This window comes from Rhipicephalus microplus, chromosome 6 (genome assembly GCF_043290135.1).
Source record: "Rhipicephalus microplus isolate Deutch F79 chromosome 6, USDA_Rmic, whole genome shotgun sequence".
In the NCBI taxonomy this organism is placed as follows: Eukaryota; Metazoa; Arthropoda; class Arachnida; order Ixodida; family Ixodidae; genus Rhipicephalus; species Rhipicephalus microplus.
Window position 1 is genome coordinate 76,390,974 of NC_134705.1, and position 20,929 is coordinate 76,411,902.

Genomic DNA, 20,929 nt, shown 5'->3' on the forward strand with positions numbered 1-20,929 from the left:
TCGAGTCACAACTAGACGAACGGCTAAGTTTAGGTGGCCAGCCGATACAGAGCCACACTAAAAATTTCTAGAAGAGATGCTTGTTGATCCGTTTCTACACCATGTTGGACAGCGACTAGTCTGCCTAGCAGGGCAAAATTCTGCGCCTAAATCCCCCGCGTGCCTCCTCGCTCTCTTCCTTGGGGACAAGAGACCTCTACATGGGTCCAATCAGGCGCGTTTCATTGATGGCAACTCCGCCCCAAAAATATATTGACCCCACTTTTTTTTAATTGGGAGAGGGCCCCCAACTAGCGAGACTGACAACCTGTTGGGTTGTTGTCATACGGCTTGGCCACCAGAGGTTTTCCCACGCTTTTCCCCGTGGGAAACGGTCAGACTGTTTGGCTCTTAGCCGGTGCGTCCCGTAGTCTAATCCTTGTTCGGGGTACATCGCGGCCTTCTATGACCTTGCAGGCGCCGCAGCAGTTACAAAAAGATCAATCGTTGGTGGGGACGTTCCAAGAAGATCATCCCATTCTGCACTTCTCGGCTCCCTTTCATGCGCCCGCCGTTCTCACAGTCAGTGGGGCAGTACGGCGCCCGTTAATTGCCGTGACGCGGTGTCGCCGAAAATGGCCGTCCGTGACACCCTCACTAAAAAATTCTAGGTACGCTCCTGTGAATAAATGTCCATTTTGTTATTTGCTGGTGTTAAGCTGACTTCGATCCACCGTCTGAATATTCAAAGAGACGGCAGCAAAAGCTAGTGTCTATGACAAGAACAATAGTCAAAAGTAACTGTTGTCCATGTTGTGCGCGTGCAAAATAAAGCTGAGTTGGTAATAGCTGGCTCTATAGAAGCACACCTCGCTTCGAAATCTTACTGCCAAACAGTGCCTTTGAGAAAACTATGCCCTAACACGAGAAATCAGACAGGGAGCCATCCTGCTCTTAGCATCACCAACTTCCTCATGTTTCTCGCAGTCTAGGCTGTGCACGTTTATTCTTTTTTTCATCTTCCCGCCCCAAGAGGTTGCAGAATATCTTTAGCTTGTGGAGCTTCTGTACTGGTCGTGGCACAATGTTACCTCATTGTGTCTTGATTTAACAGGCCTGTACTACACTGTCTTGACCGAGAACAACTTCTACCACACTGCCTAAGGGCCACATACACCTTGAAAGAAACAAGGAAGATGTCATACACTATTAGGTCCTTGCTAATACGCGACGGATACCGATGACGGGCTCGCAGCTGCATCAGGTACTGCTTTCTCCGTCGAATCTACCGTGGATTAAGCAATTGCAGACGATACCTGAACTTCATAAGGTTGTGAGTTGTTGCTTAAGTGCATCTTGTTCATACTTGGAGCTATGTGGTCCTGAAGAAGCAATCAATGAATAACCGACCTAAATATGGCCGGGGCATATTGGCACGGGGCCTCCTTTGTGTAGAAATAGGGTTGTCAGTTCACGCGTTGGCGAGGCGTTTTTATCGGAAGTAAGATATCCTTTTGGTTTTGTAGGCCAGGTTCACTATGGCTAATCTATCGATCAAGGATCTTTGCACATATCTGTTTTGTCCAGAAAATCATGGACAGATGGCGAAGGTGGTGTATGAAACAATGCGTCAACTTAGCTCAGCTTTGCAGTAAGTGATTCTTTTGTCACTTTTCTGTGGGGTATACCATAGACGTGTCGGCTCTCAAGAACATCTTTAGGCACTAACTCCGCGTGTCCGTGCAAAAGATATTGTGTTATAACCGCGTCGTATTGATGGAGCTTCCCGTTTAGAGAAATCATTTCATCTTGCTTCGGCAGTCGAGTGAGAGGTTTCCCATAGTTATCTTCATTCCTCGGTGCCTTAACTGTTCAACTCTCATGTGATTCACCTGTTGTCTGGCAGAGTGCGTCGAGAGTCTTGTATTGTTCAGAGTTGCTTGGGTCTGCGATACCACTTGTCCCTCGTTTCCCAGAAGACTGTGATCTGTGTGAGGTCACTTCGCTGTCAAGCTGTTTACTCACGTTTAGTGCTCCGATGATCAAATTTGCATGGCTTGCGGTGGAGAGCACTTGCTGGGTTGGTCCTTGGAAAGTCCATCCGAATAGTGAATTCATAGCAACCATTCTATGAATATCTGTGCGGCGCGAAAATTCACCAGTCAATATCTTCGAAAGGTTATTTGACCCGATGAGTAAAGACAGGCAGGGTTCTGCATCTGCTCCAAGGAAGCATTTTTAGTCAGCAAATAATTGTCCTTCCATTCACAGCTGTCTCACGAATTTGTTATCGCCGGACGGTGTACAAACGTCGTGGCAAATAAATGACACTATGATGACTTGTACAATGCAGACTTGCGAGTAATGATGACTTCGAAGAGACACTTCCGCAACTTCAGTTTTGCAGCTCTGGAAATTGTCGCTTTTCGAAAAATGTTAAATACGACTCTAGACTTTCTAACCATCTTGAGTCACAGCTTAGTGGTGAGATCTTCCTTGATAAATGATCGCTCACTGCCACCAACTATGGTACCACTCACGTATCGGCAGTTATCATCGTGACCTGCCCAAGCACGGAATGTTTGAAGGTATAATCCATTGTCCATCTTATTTATAATGCGCGATGACTGATCATGTGGGAGTACAGCATTGGCTGACACAAAATGCTATCATGCTGTCAGATGTCAGTGTACTTTCTTGCCTCTTATAATTTTGGTCACACATCATTGAGGCATGTCTGCCGTGGCAAAGTGAACAAGTGAGCTTCACATGGCCGGACGGTGCCTGATGGCCTCGCGGTGTACACCCGAAGCAACGATCGTCCTTGCTTAGCTGTTGCCCCTCTGACTCGAGAGAAATGTTGAAGTGACAAGTACGGGTGCCATGGTTATCACATCCGCAAAAGAAGTATTCAACGCGTTTTGACTCTGTAGTGTTATTCAAAACTGATGCGTACTGCGGTTTCTAAAGCTTTCAACATATTCCTTTCACTCCATTGGCGTCGTAAAGCACGTTTCGAGGCTTCCTAATTCTATCCTTGTGAAATGAAGCAGGTCCATTCTGCCCACCATTTGAAGACGCGATCGCGAGTGCCTGTTGTGACATACTACCCACGGCTTCTGCAATGGAAGAAATTCTTAGTGCTTCTTTTTGTTTTTCACGAACTAACGCCAAGCAATGACATCCGGTAAGGCGTTGCGCAAGATATCGACAAGCATTGCAGAAAATCTGAGTGTCGGTACGTTTAAAGCTCTCAGGCAACGAATATGGAGTTGCGCGGTGTCGTACAACTTCCGAAGACTTCTTATATCGTTTGCCGACATGACCTGAGGAAGATTTATTGAAGCTGACAGGTGGTACTGTTCTATTTTCTTAAAGTCCCCAAACCTTTCCTTCAGAATTTTGACGGCATCTGAATAGCATGACTCTGAGGTAGGTAGCCCCGCGGAAGATGCCGCGGCTTCTCCCACAAGGCTATTAAGTAAGTAGTAAAACTTTGTGGTCGAGGATAATGTCTCGTTGCGACGAACCGTCTGCTCAAACTGCTCTCTAAATCCTGCCCAACTGTGAATGTCGCCGTTAAAAGCCGGGAGGCAGAGCTTAAGCAATCATAAGCCGGAAAAAGTCCCGCGTCATGTCTTGGCTGTACAATAGCTTCATTAGTTCTGGCTGTACAGTCTTTGGATGAGCATTAGCTTCAGCCATAATGGTCTTGTGGACGGATACTGCCGCCTGTGGCTGGCTTTGAACACGCTCTAAAGCGTCGATCTGGCAGCAGAATTAGGCGAGCATACTTATCACTTGGTCGTTATACTCTACCGGAGCGTTATATTCTGCCTCAAAATCATCGTCAGGAATGGGCTCTTCGAGAGCGGCATTGATGATTGATAGTTCCAGATTACTCGCGCTGAGGCGTTCGAGAAGACATGTGAGATTGGTGATGTCAGCGTTGGAATGGTTGATCAAGATTCGGGCCTCCTGCAGTAGCATGGTACTCTGTGCGCGTCGAACTGCCCGCTTGGCCTTGAGAAAATCCATGATGAAAGCTTTTTGGCTGCTAGTAGGGAGGTGTACAGCTACTGTAACGATCAGTGAAGCTCTAGTTCGTCCGTCAATCCTCGCCACCCTCGACGTGACGTGGACGAGTAGAAAATCCCTTGAGTCGTGCGTAGAAGGAGGTACGTTCCGCACGGGGTTTTCGGCACCATAAATTGTAAGAAAACTATGCGCTATCGCGAGAAGTCAGAAAAGAAGCCATCTTGCCCTTAGTTTGTTTGGTTCCCTCGACTCATGGCTCACACCCACTGAGGGGGATTGGCCAAGAAAGCATAGTGCATTTTTTTCTGTGAGCAATATAACTATGTGTATAGAATTTTTATTACAATATGTCATTAGAATCACCAGTTTCCTCGTCTTCTCTCGCAGCCTTGGCGGCGCATGTTTATTCTTTCTCTTCAGTGACGGACTGGTAAGATGCGGCTTTTGTGCGGTCTGTAATTTGTGCGGTCTGTAATTTTGTTTCATTATTTTTTATGGTCAGAAGTTGGTCCAATCGTATACAAAGATAAAGTGGATTTGTTTCATACTCTCACGTTTTCGAACGGTAATTAGGAGGCCCGTGTACTCAGATTTCCTTGCAGAACCGCTTTTGCTCCATATTTCCGGAGTCCTCTCGTAAGGTGTTTTTCATAATCACGTCTTGTTTCCGGATGTTTAATAAGGTACACTAACCACCGATTATACAAAAATCTACTGTAATAGTCTAAAGCAGAATTGTAACTGCAAACGAAACTGAAAATGCGAATGGCTGTATTTGGTTAGGAATATTTGTGTTATTTTATATCTTTGACTACATTTGGACTTCAGTTGCTCTCGTTTCTGGTTACGCCACTTCGTCGGACCAGGCAAAACTGCTCCTATGCTACGCTGGTGCCCAAAACCGGAAGCCATCCAGCACCTTTGTTGGTAAACAACGAAAAGGTTTATATCTATGCAGTGGTTCGGGCATCAGCGTACGAGCACTCATTGTAGGCAACGCTGTTCCTAATTTATTGAATAAGACTAATAAAAACAAAAAACGTCAAAGCTTTGCCGCAAAGGCGAAGCAAAGAATGCGATAGCAACAAGTGGGAAGGTGAGGCGTGAAATGGCAAGCAGATCGAAATGTGTCCCAAGTTTTTCACGCACAAATAGCCCACAAAACGTACTCACAGGTACAAATAAACACGAATAAGCGTCTCAGTTGTTACTTCGCTGTGTCTGCAAAGTGCGCTCTTTTCGCATACGGAGACTGTGCAACGATTGCTGTGACCTTTGTGCTGCGGTAACTACAAAAGAATCGTTCTGCTGAGACCTTAAGGACAGCGAAGACATAAGAGACTCCCAACTCTGAGATAAAGGCATGGGAGGGTGCATTCAGGGGCTTTAGGACCAGCCACTCCTCTCCGAGAGGGAAAGTACGCGTGGGAAGTGAGCACAATAATTCCCCCTCCACCTAGGTGCCTATCAACAGCGGTAAATGGTCTATATAGATTGCTTTGCGTTTGAACGTTGACGGGCGTGCTTTTTGGTCTGTGGCCTAGTCATTAACGCCTCGTACTCGCACACACATATATATATATATATATATATATATATATATATATATATATATATATATATATATATATATATATATATATATATATATATATATATATATATAGATTTATATACCGAGACGTTGAGTTCGAGAACCGACGGCGTGTGTTTTTATGCAGGAGCCAAGATCAGGCGAGCAAAACAAAAGCACGTCGTCTTCTTTTGTCCCCTTTTCACGAGGCTGTTGGCGCGCACATCGCCTTCGTTCTTTGTTTTTGGCGCGGCATTTGCCTCCCCTTAAAAGAGCATTGCCCCGATGCTTTAGCTGAGACAGTATTTCACCCATGAAGTCACTTTGTAGAAGCGACGGTGCCTCGCAGAGTCACTCGCTGACGTTTGGCTTGATGCGCACTACGTGCACAAGCTCAGGTCAGTGCTGGCGACGCCTTGAACAGTTTGGGCTATCCGGGACGACTTCATAGGTTACGTCACTTAGTCGTCGCAGCACTCGATAAGGTCCGAAGTACCTTCTGAGCAATTTTTCGGATAGTCCCCGTCTTCGTACGTTGCAGGTGTATGACGTTGGTTATAGTGGCCTGCGTCGTACCCTTGCTGTTGGTATAATCGCAGACGTGCGATCTGCCTGGCTTCATCTGCGCGTTGAGTAAACGTGTCAGCAATCGTTTCGTTGCCATCGCATTCGTGGGGCAGCATCGCGTCTAACATCGTTCTTACTTCGCGTCCATGAACAAGGCTGAATGGGGTCATCCGTGTGGTTTCTTGTTTAGCAGTATTGTAAGCAAACGTTATGTAAAGGAGAATCTCGTCCCAGTTTTTGTGTTCGATGTCCACATACATTAAAACCATGTTTTCCAGAGTTTTGCTAAGTCGCTCGGTCAACCCGTTGGTTTGTGGATGGTAAGCTGTCGACTTGCGATGAATAGTACCGCTGAGCACCAACACATGATCTAAAAGCACGGCCGGGAATGCGGTTCCGTGATCTGTTATAACGATTGGTGGCGCACCTTGTCTCAGCACAATGTTCTCTATGAAGAACCGGGCTACCTCCTCTGCTGTGCCTCTCTGGATGACTTTTGTCCAGGCGTAGCGAGTAAGGTAGTCGGTCGCCACTATAACCCAGCGGTTACCAACACTCGAGGTGGGAAGTGGGCCCAAAAGGTCCATTCCGATCTGGTCAAATGGCATTGTCGGGATCTGGACAGGGTGTAGCAAATCAGCTTGTTTCGTTGGAAGGGACTTGCGCTGCTGACAATCAAGGCAGGTCTGAACATTATACTTCACGGCAGCGGTGTATCTAGGCCAGTAATATCTCCCTCGAACTCTGCTCAGTGTGCGCGTGTAGCCTAAATGTCCAGATGTTACCTCGTTGTGGCACGCTTGCAACACCTCAGAACGAAGAGTGGTAGGGACGACAAGCAGGTAGGTGGACCCGCCTGAGGACTAATTATGAAATGGAAGCGCACAACGTAGACGCAGACGGAAAGACAGGGACAAGCGCTATGCCTGAGGAGAAGTTCATTTTGTAAAGGACATTGTTTCGCAGACAGAACGACGATAGTCCTCTTGTAAAGGCTTTGGGTGCATTCTGGCTTCGTCCTTCTAAGTAATTAATCAAGCCAAGTAGCTCAGGATCGTCATGCTGGTGATCTGTGGTGATTGACGTGTCGAGGATTCCGAGGAACGCTGTCTCTTCATCAAAAGCAGCAGCCGACTCTATTGGTGATCGAGATAGGCAGTCGGCGTCCGTCTGTCATTTTCCTGACTTATACACCATCGTTATATCAAACTCCTGTAGTCTAAGGCTCCAGCGTGCCAATCGCCCGGAAGGATCTTTCAGACTTGTTAACCACCACAACGAATGGTGGTCACTGATAACCTTGAATGAGCAGTCGCACAGGTATGGACGAAATTTTATAACTGCCCACACCACGGCGAGGCATTCCTTTTCAGTGGTCGAGTAATTTGCTTCTGTGCGTGACAGAGATCTGCTTGCGTAAGCGATCACTCTTTCCTCGTCGTCCTGGCGCTGCACAAGCACAGCTCCGAGGCCAACATTGCTGGCGTCAGTATGGAGCACTGTAGGGGCTGTGTCATCAAAATGGGCAAGCACGGGGGTCGTCTGTAGACGTTGCCACAAGTCATTGAAAGCATCTTCCTGTTCGTCGGCCCGAACAAATGCAACGTCATCCCTCGTGAGACGAGTTAAAGGTGACGCAATGCGCGCAAAGTCTGTAACAAACCGCCGATAATATGCACAGAGACCCAGAAAACGCCTCACTGCCTTTTTATCTGATGGTGTTGGGAACTGTGCGACGGCGGCAATGTTTTCGGGGTCTGGACCAACTCCTGCGTAACTGACGACATGGCCAAGAAACTGCAGTTCCTCAAAGCAGAAGTGACATTTCTCCGGCTTGAGCGTCAAGGCCTGCGGCCCGTATGGCCTGCAAGACCATTTGCAATTGTTCAAGGTGTTCGTCAAACATTGTAGAAAACACAATGACGCCGTCAAGGTTTACTAGACAGGTTCTCCTTTTAAGCCCAGAGAGAAGGGTATCCATGAGACGCTGGAAAGTAGCAGGCGCGGAGCACAAGCCAAATGGTAAACCCTTAAATTCTTACAGTCCGTCTGGCGTCACGAAAGCGGTTTTTTCTCGATCCCCGGGGTCTACTTCAATTTGCCAATATCCACTCTTTAAGACCATGAAAAAGAAGTAACGTGCGTTTCGAAGCCAGTCGATCGAATCATCTATGCGGGGAAGCAGGTACACGTCCTCTTTTGTAACCTGATTTAGCTTTCGATAGTCCACACAGAAACGCAGGCTGCCGTCCATCTTTTTCACTAGAACAACAGGTGATGCCCACGGTCTTTTCGACGGTTGAATGACCTCGTCTTCAAGCATTTTTGTTACCTGATGTTCTATCGCTTCTCGTTCTTTTGAAGCCACACGGTACGGATTTTGATGGATTGGTCTAGCCGTGTCCTCTGTGACGATTCGTAGCTTGGTCAAGGACGTCCGGCCAATTTTCGAGGTCGACGCAAAACAGTCGTAGAACTCGTCTAGCAGCACAAGCAGGCGTTCCCGCTGTTGTTGAGTCAAAGTAGGGCTGACGTCAAGGTTAGGTGCTAGGTCACGTGGGTCTTGTGCAGGTGTTGCTTCGAGTGCTGAAAAGCAGTCACAAACATCTGCGATCTCGTCGAAATGTGCCAACATTGTGCCTTTAGAAAGGTGCCGTCGCTCGGAGGTGAAATTGGTCAACAGCAAGTTCGTTCGGCCGTCGGTGACATTGACTATTCCTCGTGCTACGGAAATCCTGTGTGTGAAAAGCAGCGAGGTTAGTTGGTCGGCGACTCCTTCACCGTCGAACGGTACGTCACATGCTACTGAAACGAGGATACATGATCGAGGCGGCACGACTATATTGTGGTCTTTGAGAGGAAAGGATTTGTGCTCTGGTGATGTAGGATCAGTCAGACGAGCACTCTCGTAAAATGAAACCACGCGGTCCGGGATGTTGATTATTGCGCTATGCTCCCTGAGAAAGTCCATTCCTATAAATAAATCTTTGCAGCACTTTGGGAAAACAATCAAAGTCACGACGAAAGAATAATCTCCTATGCTGATTCTTGCTGTGCATCTTTTCAGTAGGGAGCAGCAATTGACCACCCGCTGTTCTTATATGTGTTCCTGTCCATGGCGTTTTTACTTTTCTAAGATGATCAGCCAGCTTGTGACTTATTATGGAAAAATCAGCACCCGTATCGACTAAGGCCGTCACTTGCTCTCCATCAATAATTACATTGAGATCAGCGCTCACCATTTTGTCGTTGTAATATTCGTCGGCGTCGAGTCGTTGTGTAGCGGCAGTACCGGGGACTTTTTATCGTCGTGTGGTCTGCACAACTTTTCATTGACAGTGTACTACCACTCGTTGAAGGGAACGCTTCTCAGTGATTCAATAAGCATGAATAATAAAAACGAAATAACAATTAGGCGTTCCTAAACCATACTCCATTACTCAACAATCACGCGATACGCCTGCTATTCTGCGATTCATTTACTCACTTGCCCCCCTCCCCCTTATCCCGTGGAAAGATGCGGGCGGCCTTTTTTCTGTTTTTTTATGAGTCTGACAGCCAACAGTTGAGTGTAGGGTGTATCGCCTGCTGGGTGCAGTGTCCTGCAAATACAAAGGCTCGTAGCGCTATGCGAGACATCGTGGCAAGCCAGAAACGGGGAAAAATTGAGTTTATTCAGAAGTGCGCGGAACAAAGCTATAGTGGGCTTTGCTTGGTACAGTGTGACATTGCACAACAAACTGACACTGGTTGAGAGTAAACGCAGATTAGTTCAATAAAATTTGGCATGACACTACGTTTAGTATTTTTACCCACATGCAGCCTTGAATAGCAGTTATTCAATTTTATTACTTATTTGTTCACTTGTTGAAACACTCTCAGGGCCCGAAGGTGCATCTTAGGGTCTCGGAACATGTGCGTTCAGAGAAATCTTGTATATTAGGCGCGAAATTACTTCTCAGCGAAGTAATTACAGGTTAAGTAGGCACTATTGTTTCTGTGGTATATTCGCATGCGTGTACATTGTGTTTGGGATCAACAACCACGTTCTTTCTTTTTTAGATTTAGAAATGCATTGTGACTACGTGTTGTGCAATCTCGTACTATTTGTCGTTATGGTTGCCACAAGTACAGGTAAGTGTTCACAAGAAGCAATTTCCTATTCATACCACAACAATTAGAGACTACTGATCCTGGTTGAAGTACACAGCTTTTTATATAGAAAAATGACGTATGTTTAAGTTGTTATTTTTTTATTTAAATACTCCTTTTGTGTATACATTGCCTTTAAGAAAACGGCTGCAGTGAATCTTGAGATCTGGCAACTTTGAAATAGTATATACATATTTGGTGCTTCTATTTACGGGTCCGATCTCAAAGGTAGCAGGATGTCACTTTCGGTGACTAGTTGTCATCCAGCCTAATTGATTTCTTCGCAGTCAAATTACAATTACTGGAATACAATTTGAGGACGACAACCACCATATCCTGTACAGTTTTTCATTCCTTTGTTATTCATTTTATGGGCCTTTTGTTTTAGAAACATTAAAACTGGCATTTAAAGTATTTTCTTTTTTTGAAATGCTCAAATACAATATAAGCAAATCAATCCAGCAGACACTAATCTATGAAAAGCGCAGGACAACTTAATATTTGTAACTGCCATGCAGTAACTGTACCACCACGTGGGCTAAACCAATCACGGCTCAGACAAACCCTCCATTGTTTGGTCGAGCTCACTTATTTGCGAATTCGAGACGCACTGGCGATAGGGCCTCTTTTTCGTCTACTAGAATTATTGTTCTTGTGCCATATTTAGTGGGAAAAATACAAAAAGGTAATTTGCCCTGCAATTTTGTTAACCTGAGCATTGTTTGATTCATGGGCTTGTGTCGAAAAAACTAGTAACGCCTGGAACAATTATTCCTTGGTTCAGATACCCTATACGTCATAACCATCCTCAGTTTCTGATTAGAAAGTTTTTTTCTTTGACGAAACTCTGATTGGTGACACTGCATAGATCTAATAAGTAAATAGGCCTTTAGTTGGAGGGACACATCGTGCATTTAATGCCAATAATAATATATTATCATATATTGCATAGTTTTATTGCCTCGTGGCTTCGTGGCACAAAAGGGTGGTTGTCTATTTTTTTTTCTTTTTTGACATCGTACACTTATATATTGTTTTTACCTCTTGTTATTCATCTTCGGACTTTTCTGGTATTCTTGCATTTATGCTGGAAACATACAATTCCCTGCTTCACGAAGATGAAAACGTATTCTCCCGCATGCCTACCCGTTTCGCTGTAGTCCATGTCGATAGTCTCAAAAAAGCGAAATGGCGTTGCCGGTAAGAGCAAGGCCACTATAACTGATGCTGGCGATAGTACCGACAATTACCGTCACGAAAGCGTTACTTTAGTGAGCCATAAAGCGAAGCCGAGGATGTTCGGAGCTTCTGTGAATGCAGCTGCTGTGAAGACCCCCCGAGCCCACCGAAGTAAATTGCCCTCTTCTTGACTACGCAATCATCTATCAACAGGAGCCCGCTGAACAGGCAAGCGGCATCTTCAGAGCTCGATGCACTGTTACCGAACAGTATCGAAGACGTAATAGTGAATGCGCACAAAATGTTGTCTTGGTAAACGTCCCTCAAGCGTTGGACCCTCTACGCAAGGTCGCCGTTCTTAGTGGCATAAACATTCCGACGATCCATTTGCTGGGACATCGAGTACCGGCATGCGCTCTACATGACATTCGAGGTGCCGACCTTGATTGAAGATCTATCGTTTGTCCTTAGTACTGCCAATGATGGACCACAAGTTCTCTTGGTGTGCCGTCTAGAAAACTCTCGGTGCGTGATGATTGGCAATAAGAGTGACTGCTGGGTGTCACGTTTCAAGGTGGGTCATTTCCGAAATGCTTTGAGGCCTTTGGTTCCTAAGCCAATTAAATGCCGAAAATGACAAAAAATTTGGTGATGTGAGCGCCATCTGTGAAAAATCCACGTGTTCCAACTGCGGTGCATCACAATCCGCCGACGACTGTATTGGTAAATCTTACAACTTTTTGTATTGCCAAGGACTCTATCACACCTCATCTAAGGAGTGTCGAAATATAAGGCGAGAAATTTTAATTTTCCGAAAATGGCGAGGGACCGTTCCGATCACCGGGAAGCAGCTGCTGTCGTCAGGCGACATCGTTCTTGTTGCAGACACGCATCAAGAAGCTCTGCCTGCTGTGCATACTCACTGCAAAGCGTTCTTTGGTCAAGTGGCATCATTACAACCACGGGAAAACATAAGCAACACGCACTCTGCCAATGCTGCACTGAAAAAAAAAAGGCTATGAAAGAAGCATGGCCTTCACTTGGAATAACTCCTTAGGATGACTCCGCACCGGTGACCGGTAGCACTACGCTCTGAATCCAGCCCAGATGATCTCTGACAGTATGATCACGATATTTTGACACTGATCATGTCTTTCATCGATTCAATTCGCACCCTTGTAAGCGGTCTGATTACGCCAACTACCGGATGCGCAGCGCAAGTACCAGATTCCTTGAGCTGAGTGCTTGCCAACAATGCGTACACACAACGGCTCATTCACCACTTTCATTCTGCGAAAAGGTGTGTAGTGCAACGTTCTTCAAATGGAAGGTCAGATCTCTAAAATGAGAAATTTTCTCTTTTCGCCAGCACCTTTTCTCTGATAGATGTCCTAAATTAGGAATATGCAACCCAAAAGTCACCTGAACCGCCTGGCATTATTGATTTGATTGATATGTGGGGTTTAACGTCCCAAAACCACTATATGATTATGAGAGACGCCGTAGTGGAGGGCTCCGGAAATTTAGACCACCTGGGGTTCTTTGACGTGCACCCAAATCTGAGCACACGGGCCTACAACATTTCCGCCTCCATCGGAAATGCAGCCGCCGCAGCTGGGATTCGAACCCGCGTCCTGCGGGTCAGCAGCCGAGTACCTTAGCCACTAGACCACCGCGGAGGGGCCCGCCTGGCATTACATATTCTGCTTTATAACATCCTGGAGAACGCGGCACAGACCAGCTACTGAAATGTTGCATGCAGTCATGAAATGATGGCGTCGTTCCTGATAAGTGGATGACAAGCTGCTTGGTACTGATCCTGAAGATTGGAAAGTCGCCACTTGAAATGGCATCATACAGACCAATTGCCACATTCAGCTGCGCGGGGAAGAAGGAAAAAAATGTTCCACACACGACTCGAGTGGTTACTGGAGCGCCAACAATACATATCCAGAGGCTGACTGGTTTTTCACGAGTCCACTTTTTTAGGACAGTATCATCCACCTTATGACCACTGTGACACAACAGAATTACCTCAAAGTGTTTATTTGTTGCTATGTTCCTCGACATCGAAGGGGCCTGCGGTAACGTAAAGCGCGATGCTATTTATCATGCCATCAAAAATATTACAATCGGTGGAGAAATATCTTGATGGATTCGGAGTTACTTAATGAAGAGGTCCTACTTCATGCAAGCCGTAAAAGGCTGCATGCAAGAAGGACCATCACGCCTCTAGTGGCGTGCGTCAAGGCGGCGTTTTCGTCTCGGCTTTGTTTAACCTCACGATATTTGAAGTGGCCCGGTTTCGGCATCGATAAGTGCACCTTTTTGTGTATGTCGATTACATATGCATCTGCGCTTCCGCAGTGACGCCACCCCAGGGACGTGCAAGGCTCCGAAAAGCAGCTAGAGCAACGTCCAGGTACCAGAAGGGGCAGGAGCCCGACTTTTTGTTTCGCGGTCATTGCATAAAAACACCTTCATTGCATAAATACTGCTATTGTGTGCTCACAATTGTTCTGATTGGTGATAGGAGGTGGAAGAAGAGCACTTAAGAGAAGGGTGGGGTGCAGGCACAGGTTTGAGGGTAGGTGATTACCCCCCCCCCCCTCCCACCCCTCTGAATGAGCCACTGCGTGCTCGAGGCCTCAAACTTTCTATGGAGAAGTGCGCCTCAACCCCTTTTATCCACAAGCCGGATGTTGTGGTACCCGTTTTTAATCGGGAAAATACGACTTTCGTATACGAGATGTAGCCAATTATTGGCCGTCACTATCGAAATAGATCTGTTATGGAATGATCACCTCTCGTACTCGGCACTAAAACTCGCTGCGCATTCATATCAGCTATGCTTCACCTGTAGAGTGCGCTTCTTGGGGTATTTGCTGCAGTGTATATCAATGCCGGAAATGCTTATATGTGGGTCTTTCGAAGTGCTCAAGGCCAAGTTCTTAAGACGAGCTTGGGGATACTTAGGTGTGCTAAAACAATCACAACCATCGTAATTGCCAAATACCACTTGATTACGATACATATAACACCTGGCTGCATATTCGCCATATATCAAGATTGTCTTACTACCACCTCGCTAGCCTGCCCCTAGAAAGACCCAAGGCAGTTTTCTTGAGTGGCGGCTAACGAGCATTCCGTTTCCTAATGGTTCTCGCCCACAACCGTACCGCGATGGCTGGAGGGGTGCCTGCAAGAACACGCTGTGCACCCTGAAGTGCCGGCAATGAACAAAAAGGCTAGCGTGTCATCTGCATCCCACACGCAGATCTCGTGGACCTTTGAAAATATCGCATTCTAACCAGACTCACATTTGCACACACTATTCGATGTCAGGCGCCTTTGTGGTTGCATCTAGATTAATCGCCGTCAAAGTATCGAAATCACACGTCACGATATCAACGTGCTCCAAGACCATCGCACATCCAGCGGCAATAAAATTTGTTATGCAAGAGTCTTCCAGTAAGGAACCCATATTCGGTGACTCCAAGGCGTCCCTTCACTGTGTGTGAAGTATGCGACGCTAAAAGCACCATCAGTTAGTTTTTAAAACAAATAAATATACTTATGGCACCACTAACCAAGGACCAGACATAGTATTTCAATGGCAGCCGGCTCACTGTGGGAAGAGTGGTAACAACGTAGCCGACAGCGCAGCCCGGTGAGCCAATGGCGAAGCACCAATACTGTTGGAAAAATGTCACCTCTGCTAGGGAAGTTCGTGAAAATGCGCATAATGCCCCGCTTCCACAATGTATTTCTCCACTGAACATCGCTCGTCACCCAATGAGCCGCGGTTTGGTACTTCATCTACACCTATCATCAGATACTTCAAGGCATGAAGGTACAACGATCTTTCAGTTGTGGGTCGGCGTAGCCTTTGTCAACGCATTCAGTCATGATATTTGTATGGCTGACTCATCCAAGTAACGGACCTATGTAAAAACTCTTGGCCACGTATTTTGTCACTATCCCGACTGATCATGATCGGCAGACTCTCCATTGTGCCTTGACGAGACTCGATGATCATCCATTTTTTACTAAAGAAAAGATCTTGGGTGCATGATCTTCAAGTACATCAGCCCCGAATGGAACACGAGCCCTTCTACGATTCTATAAGGCAACATCACTGAGCAACCGCCTGTGAAACACTCCGCTGTGTGTGTGTTGTGCAATGTACATCTCATTCTGTCTCTGTCTTTTGTACCTTTGTACTCCCCTTTCCTCACGTGTATGGTAGAAAACTGCATGAAATCTAGTTGACCTCTATACTTTTCTTATATTACCTGTTTGTCTTTTTCTTGTTGATGGTAACCGGCCCGTTAGTAAATGTTCACAGAATAAGGGAACTATAGGGTAATGGTACACGTCATTACGTCGGCCCATTAAGTCGAGGGAGCAGCCAAAGTTCGCCAGGCTCATGCGAACTATAGTATCAGGGTATACAAATGAAATATGCATAGTAGGTGCTTTTCATGGTTCAGAGCCTAGTGGTATTAAGAAGCAAATAGGTCTGTGAGAAATTCGTAGTGAGCTCAAATTGATAAGTTATGCTATACCTTCTCATCCATTTCAAAACGGGAATCAATATTATGTACCATGTTTAACTGCCGCCACGAGTATCACCATGACTGCCTAACTGTCGTTTTACCAAAACACAACCTTCGATAATTAAAATAATTTATGAAATAAAAAGTATATGGTGAATGTCAGTTACAGTTTGCTAGTGATAAAATCGAAAAACATTTACTTTCTGAAATAAAAACAGGTTTACAATTTAGGAAACACTTAAAAATCACTTTTGCAAAAATTACCTTATCGGTTGAAGAATCCGGGGTGGCTGAAATTTACTCAGTCCTCCACTATGGCGTCTCTCATAACCATATGGTGGTTTAAGGATGTTACACCCAAGATTTTAATAATAATAATAATATTATTATTCATATTGTAGGCATCTAATATGCGCTTCATCCTCATCTGAACAGCAGTCAACCATCATCATATGTTCTGGCTGACAATCATCTTCTTGGAACGTGCGCTTCTTTGTCGGGTCCGTTGCGCTTGTTCGTTCCCCAGTTCACGACCAATAAACCTCGTTACAACTGAGTCGTCATACGTGGTGGAGGTGGATTGACGTTCCCAGTACCTCTCCTTACAACGCCTGCTCGCTGGAGCTCCGTTCAGGCCGCCGCTTGGACCCTCAGTCCGCCAACATGTCCTAGAGTGAGTGGGTGGATGTCCTTTCTGCTCCCGTTTCTGCGCCGCAAGCCGTCACTGCGCCGCAAGCCCCTCCTCTTTACATCGTAAACTACCAGCGGGACCCTCCGATCTTCGCTGGTCTCCGCGGCGAAGATGTGGAGGACTGGCTCGATAACTACGAGCGAGTAAGCGCAAGTAATCACTGGGACGACTCTAACAAGCTCCGCCGAGTATCGCTTTATCTCACGGGCGTTGCCAAGACATGGTTCTTGAACCATGAGATCGACCTCACCGACTGGCCTGCCTTCAAGCAGCAGCTTCGCCAAGTATTCGGCACGCCAGCCGTTCCATCCGCTCTAGCGAGGAGGGCCCTAGACACTCGCCCACAACATCCTGGCGAGTCATACACATCTTACTTCGAGGATCCTACATCTTACATCTTACATCGATACACATCCTTGCGCTTTGCCGGTGCGTCAATGCTTCGATGTCCGAGTCGGACAAACTGCGCCACATCCTGAAGGGCATCGGAAGCATTGCCTACAATGCCCTTGTTGCACAGAATCCTTCTACTGTCACTGACGTCGTCTCTAAGTGTCAGCGTCTCGACGAACTTGATTCTGTTCGCCTTCAGTCGGGCAATAGTGAACACCGTACAGCAGACCGGGACCTGCGTGACATGATACGGGAGATCATACAAGAAGAACTTCAATCAATGGGCATCTCACAACCTTCTCCATTTGTCACACAGCCTTCAAGCATGGCCCTCCGTGACATCGTAAGGGAGGAACTAACATCATTCACTGGTCCAGCCTGCGTACAGCCACCTCCGTCTAGCCCTCCAACGTACGCGCAAGTTGCGGCCACGCCTCCTCGCAACGTAAACTCTACTTCGCCGCTGCAATCATTCACGCCGGTTGCTGCTGCACCACCGGTCCACTTCCGGCCAATCCCACCCGACCCTCCGTCTGTCCACTTGAGTGCGCTATCTCCTGGTGCGCCGAACGCCCTCTACTACCCGCCGTGGTGCTCGTCTCGCCCAACATGCTTTTACTGTGGATATCGTGGCCATATATCGCGCTTCTGCCGCAAGCGCCAGCAGGACGAGCGTCGTGGGTACGACATGCGCGAACGGGACTTTTCTAGTGGGAATTCCTACGCTCGGCGTTATTCATCTGGACAGCAGCGGTCTCCATCTCCGCCCGCGTCGACTGAGACGCGGAACACTTACGGTTCAAGGCGACGCCAATCACCTTCGCCCGTTCATCGCTCCTCCTCTTCTCTTCGGCCAGCCTCGTTTACGACTGACAACCGGTCGGAAAACTGAATGATGCAGTTTTCGGAGGAGAAACTGCATGTAACAGTAGGACTCGTATTCATCCAGCACGCCCGTTCAACATGGTTTCTGTTACGGTGGAAGGAGTTCTCGTGAACGCTTTGGTGGACACCGGTGCTACAGTTTCTGTGATTAGGTATGATTTGTGCAAACGCCTCAATAAAGTAATGACACCTTATAATGGACCCAATCTAGTCGAAGCCCAGGGGAACACTATCCGCCCTTTTGCTTTTTGTACTGCTCGTGTGTTTATTGATGACATTTTGCATTACATCGAGTTCACTGTGCTTACCCGGTGCTCTCACCAGCTAATTCTAGGGTGGGACTTCCTATCTTCTTCTTCAGCCGCTATATGTTGTGGTGAACGGATTCTGCACCGAACTAATACGGACTCCATGTTCGACGAAGGCATCTACAAGCCGCTACGCCTGTTCGCTCGCGAAGATCTCGAACTACCGCCACATCAAGAACGAATTGTGACCCTAATGTCTAAGGACATCGACCACGGTGAGTCTTGGTGTCCCCTTCGTCGACTTGTGTCGCAAAAGGAGTAGCCCTTGCATCAGGTGTCGTACGCTTTCACCATGGCTCTGCGCTCGTCATTGCTACGAATGAAACGCCAGAGAAAGTTCTCCTGCCAGAGGGCACTGCAGTAGCCTGTGTTGTGGATGCTGAGCCTGTCAGCGTCACGCCACTTAAACCTGCCTCTACCAACGACCGTCCTATGAGTAAGCCTGGCTCATTCTTTCCCTTCACAGCTCTTATCAGTGATGACTTAACAGCTATCCAGGTGCAGCAGTTGCTTGCGTTATTAACGAAACACGCCGATTCTTTCGACACCTGCTCCTCAACGTTGCGCCGAACTACCACTACAGCGCATCGCATTCAGACGGAGGGAACATCTATTGTACATCGCCGCCGGTACCGCGTGTCTCTCGCTGAGCGAAAAATAATCGAGGAAAACGTCGCTGACATGCTCCAACGAGAAATAATTCGTCCATCAACTAGCCCTTGTTCATCCCCTGTTCTTTTGGTACGAAAAAAGATGGCTCCGTGCGCTTTTGCGTTGATTACCGGGCACTTAACAACATCACACGCAAGGACGTATACCCCATGCCACGCATCGACGACGCCCTTGATTCACTGCAAGGCGCCGAATACTTTTCAAGCCTTGATTTCCGTTCGGGATATTGGCAAATTCTCATGCACGATGACGACAAAGAAAAAACGGCATTTGCAACCCCCGATGGCCTATACGAATTTAACGTGATGTCTTTCGGGCTCTGCAATGTGCCCGCGACGTTTGAACGCATGATCGACACTGTCCTGCGTGGTCTGAAATGGAAGGCGTGTCTCTGCTACCTTGATGACATTATCATCTTTTCATCAACGTTTTCTCAGCACCCGAGGCGCTTGGATGACGTCCTAACATGCCTCGCCGGTGCGGGTCCACAGCTCAACACTAAGAAGTGCCGTTTCTCCACCAAATCCACCAAGGTTCTCGGTCATGTCGTCAGCAAGGACGGTATTCGCCCTGACCCCGAAAAGATCGCTACCGTCCTTCGATTTCCATGCCCCACAAGACTTAAGGATTTGCGAAGTTTTCTTGGCCTCGCATCATATTTTCGTCGCTTCATACAAAATTTCGCTTCAATAGCTGCGCCACTTCACAAACTACTTGCATCTAATGCACCCTTTGTGTGGTCCGAGGAATGTCAGTCGGCGTTTCACCTATTAAAGAAAGCTTTGACGTCAGAGCCTGTACTCTGCCATTTTGATGACACCGCCCCAACACTCTTGCATACCGACGCCAGCGGTTGCGGTATAGGTGCTGTTCTCCTCCAACGCGATAACTCTGGACGGGAAAGGGTCATCGCATATGCTAGCCGAGTGCTAACTTCTACCGAAAAAAACTATACCATCACTGAGCAGGAGTGCCTCGCTGTGGTTTGGTCCATACAAAAGTTCCGTCCTTATCTGTACGGCCGTCAATTCACCATCGTAACGGACCACCACGCCTTATGCTGGCTTTCTACAATGAAGAACTCGTCCGGACGCTTGGGTCGTTGGATTTTACGCCTACAGGAGTATCAGTTTGAGATTATTTATGAATCGGGCAAAAAACATCAAGACGCCGACGCTTTTTCTCGTTGCCCACTACCTACGGCGTCGTTCGACAATCCAGCTGCCACCTCCAACGACACCAGTGCGGACGTGACTCCCACTTCTGTTGCCTTGCTCGCCTCGCTGTACCAACCGCCAATCGACGATGAACAACCCTTCAGTTCTCGCCAGCAGGCTGACTCGTATTGTCGGCGCATTATAGGCCACCTCTCAGGAGCTACGCGTCCACCCAATGCACGCCTTCGTCGACAACTCGAGCACTTCAAATTTCAGGACGGTGTGCTGTATTGTCACATATATCATCCTGACGGCCAACGCTGGGTACCTGTTCTGCCACGCGCTCTTCAACATCATGTACTTAACGCCTTTCATGACAATTTGACTGCTGGCCACCTAGGCTTTCACAAAACCTACGACCGCTTTCGAAGCCGCTTTTATTGGCCTGGGATTTCTACCAGCGTAGCAAAGTACGTGGGTTCCTGCTCTCCGTGCCAACTTCGCAAACTTCCGACATCTCCCCCAGCTGGTCAGTTACAGCCATTGACGTGCCCTACAACACCTTTCGAGGTCGTCGGTGTCGATCTTTATGGGTCTCTTCCTGTTTCTGGTGCTGGAAATAGATAGTCACCGCCGTAGACCATATGACACGCTACGCCGAGACAACTTCAGTAGCTACTGGTTCAGCATCGGAAGTTGCTGACTTCGTTCTTCAGGCCATAATACTACGTCATGGTGCTTCTCGTGTATTTCTAAGTGACCGTGGAAAGGTGTTC

At 47.2% G+C, this 20,929-nt stretch overlaps 1 protein-coding gene across 2 annotated transcripts in view; it reads left to right on the forward strand.

The window, feature by feature from the left end:
- The window catches only part of LOC119167583 (uncharacterized), a 92,625-nt gene that overhangs the window by 6,850 nt on the left and 64,846 nt on the right, over positions 1-20,929 (forward strand). For both annotated transcript variants that reach the window (XM_075866084.1, XM_075866085.1), the window contains one exon: positions 10,220-10,291. In XM_075866084.1, the coding sequence (XP_075722199.1) occupies positions 10,228-10,291 (64 nt within the window). In that variant the 5' untranslated portion in view covers positions 10,220-10,227. Of the gene's footprint in view, positions 1-10,219; positions 10,292-20,929 lie in introns of those variants that run through there.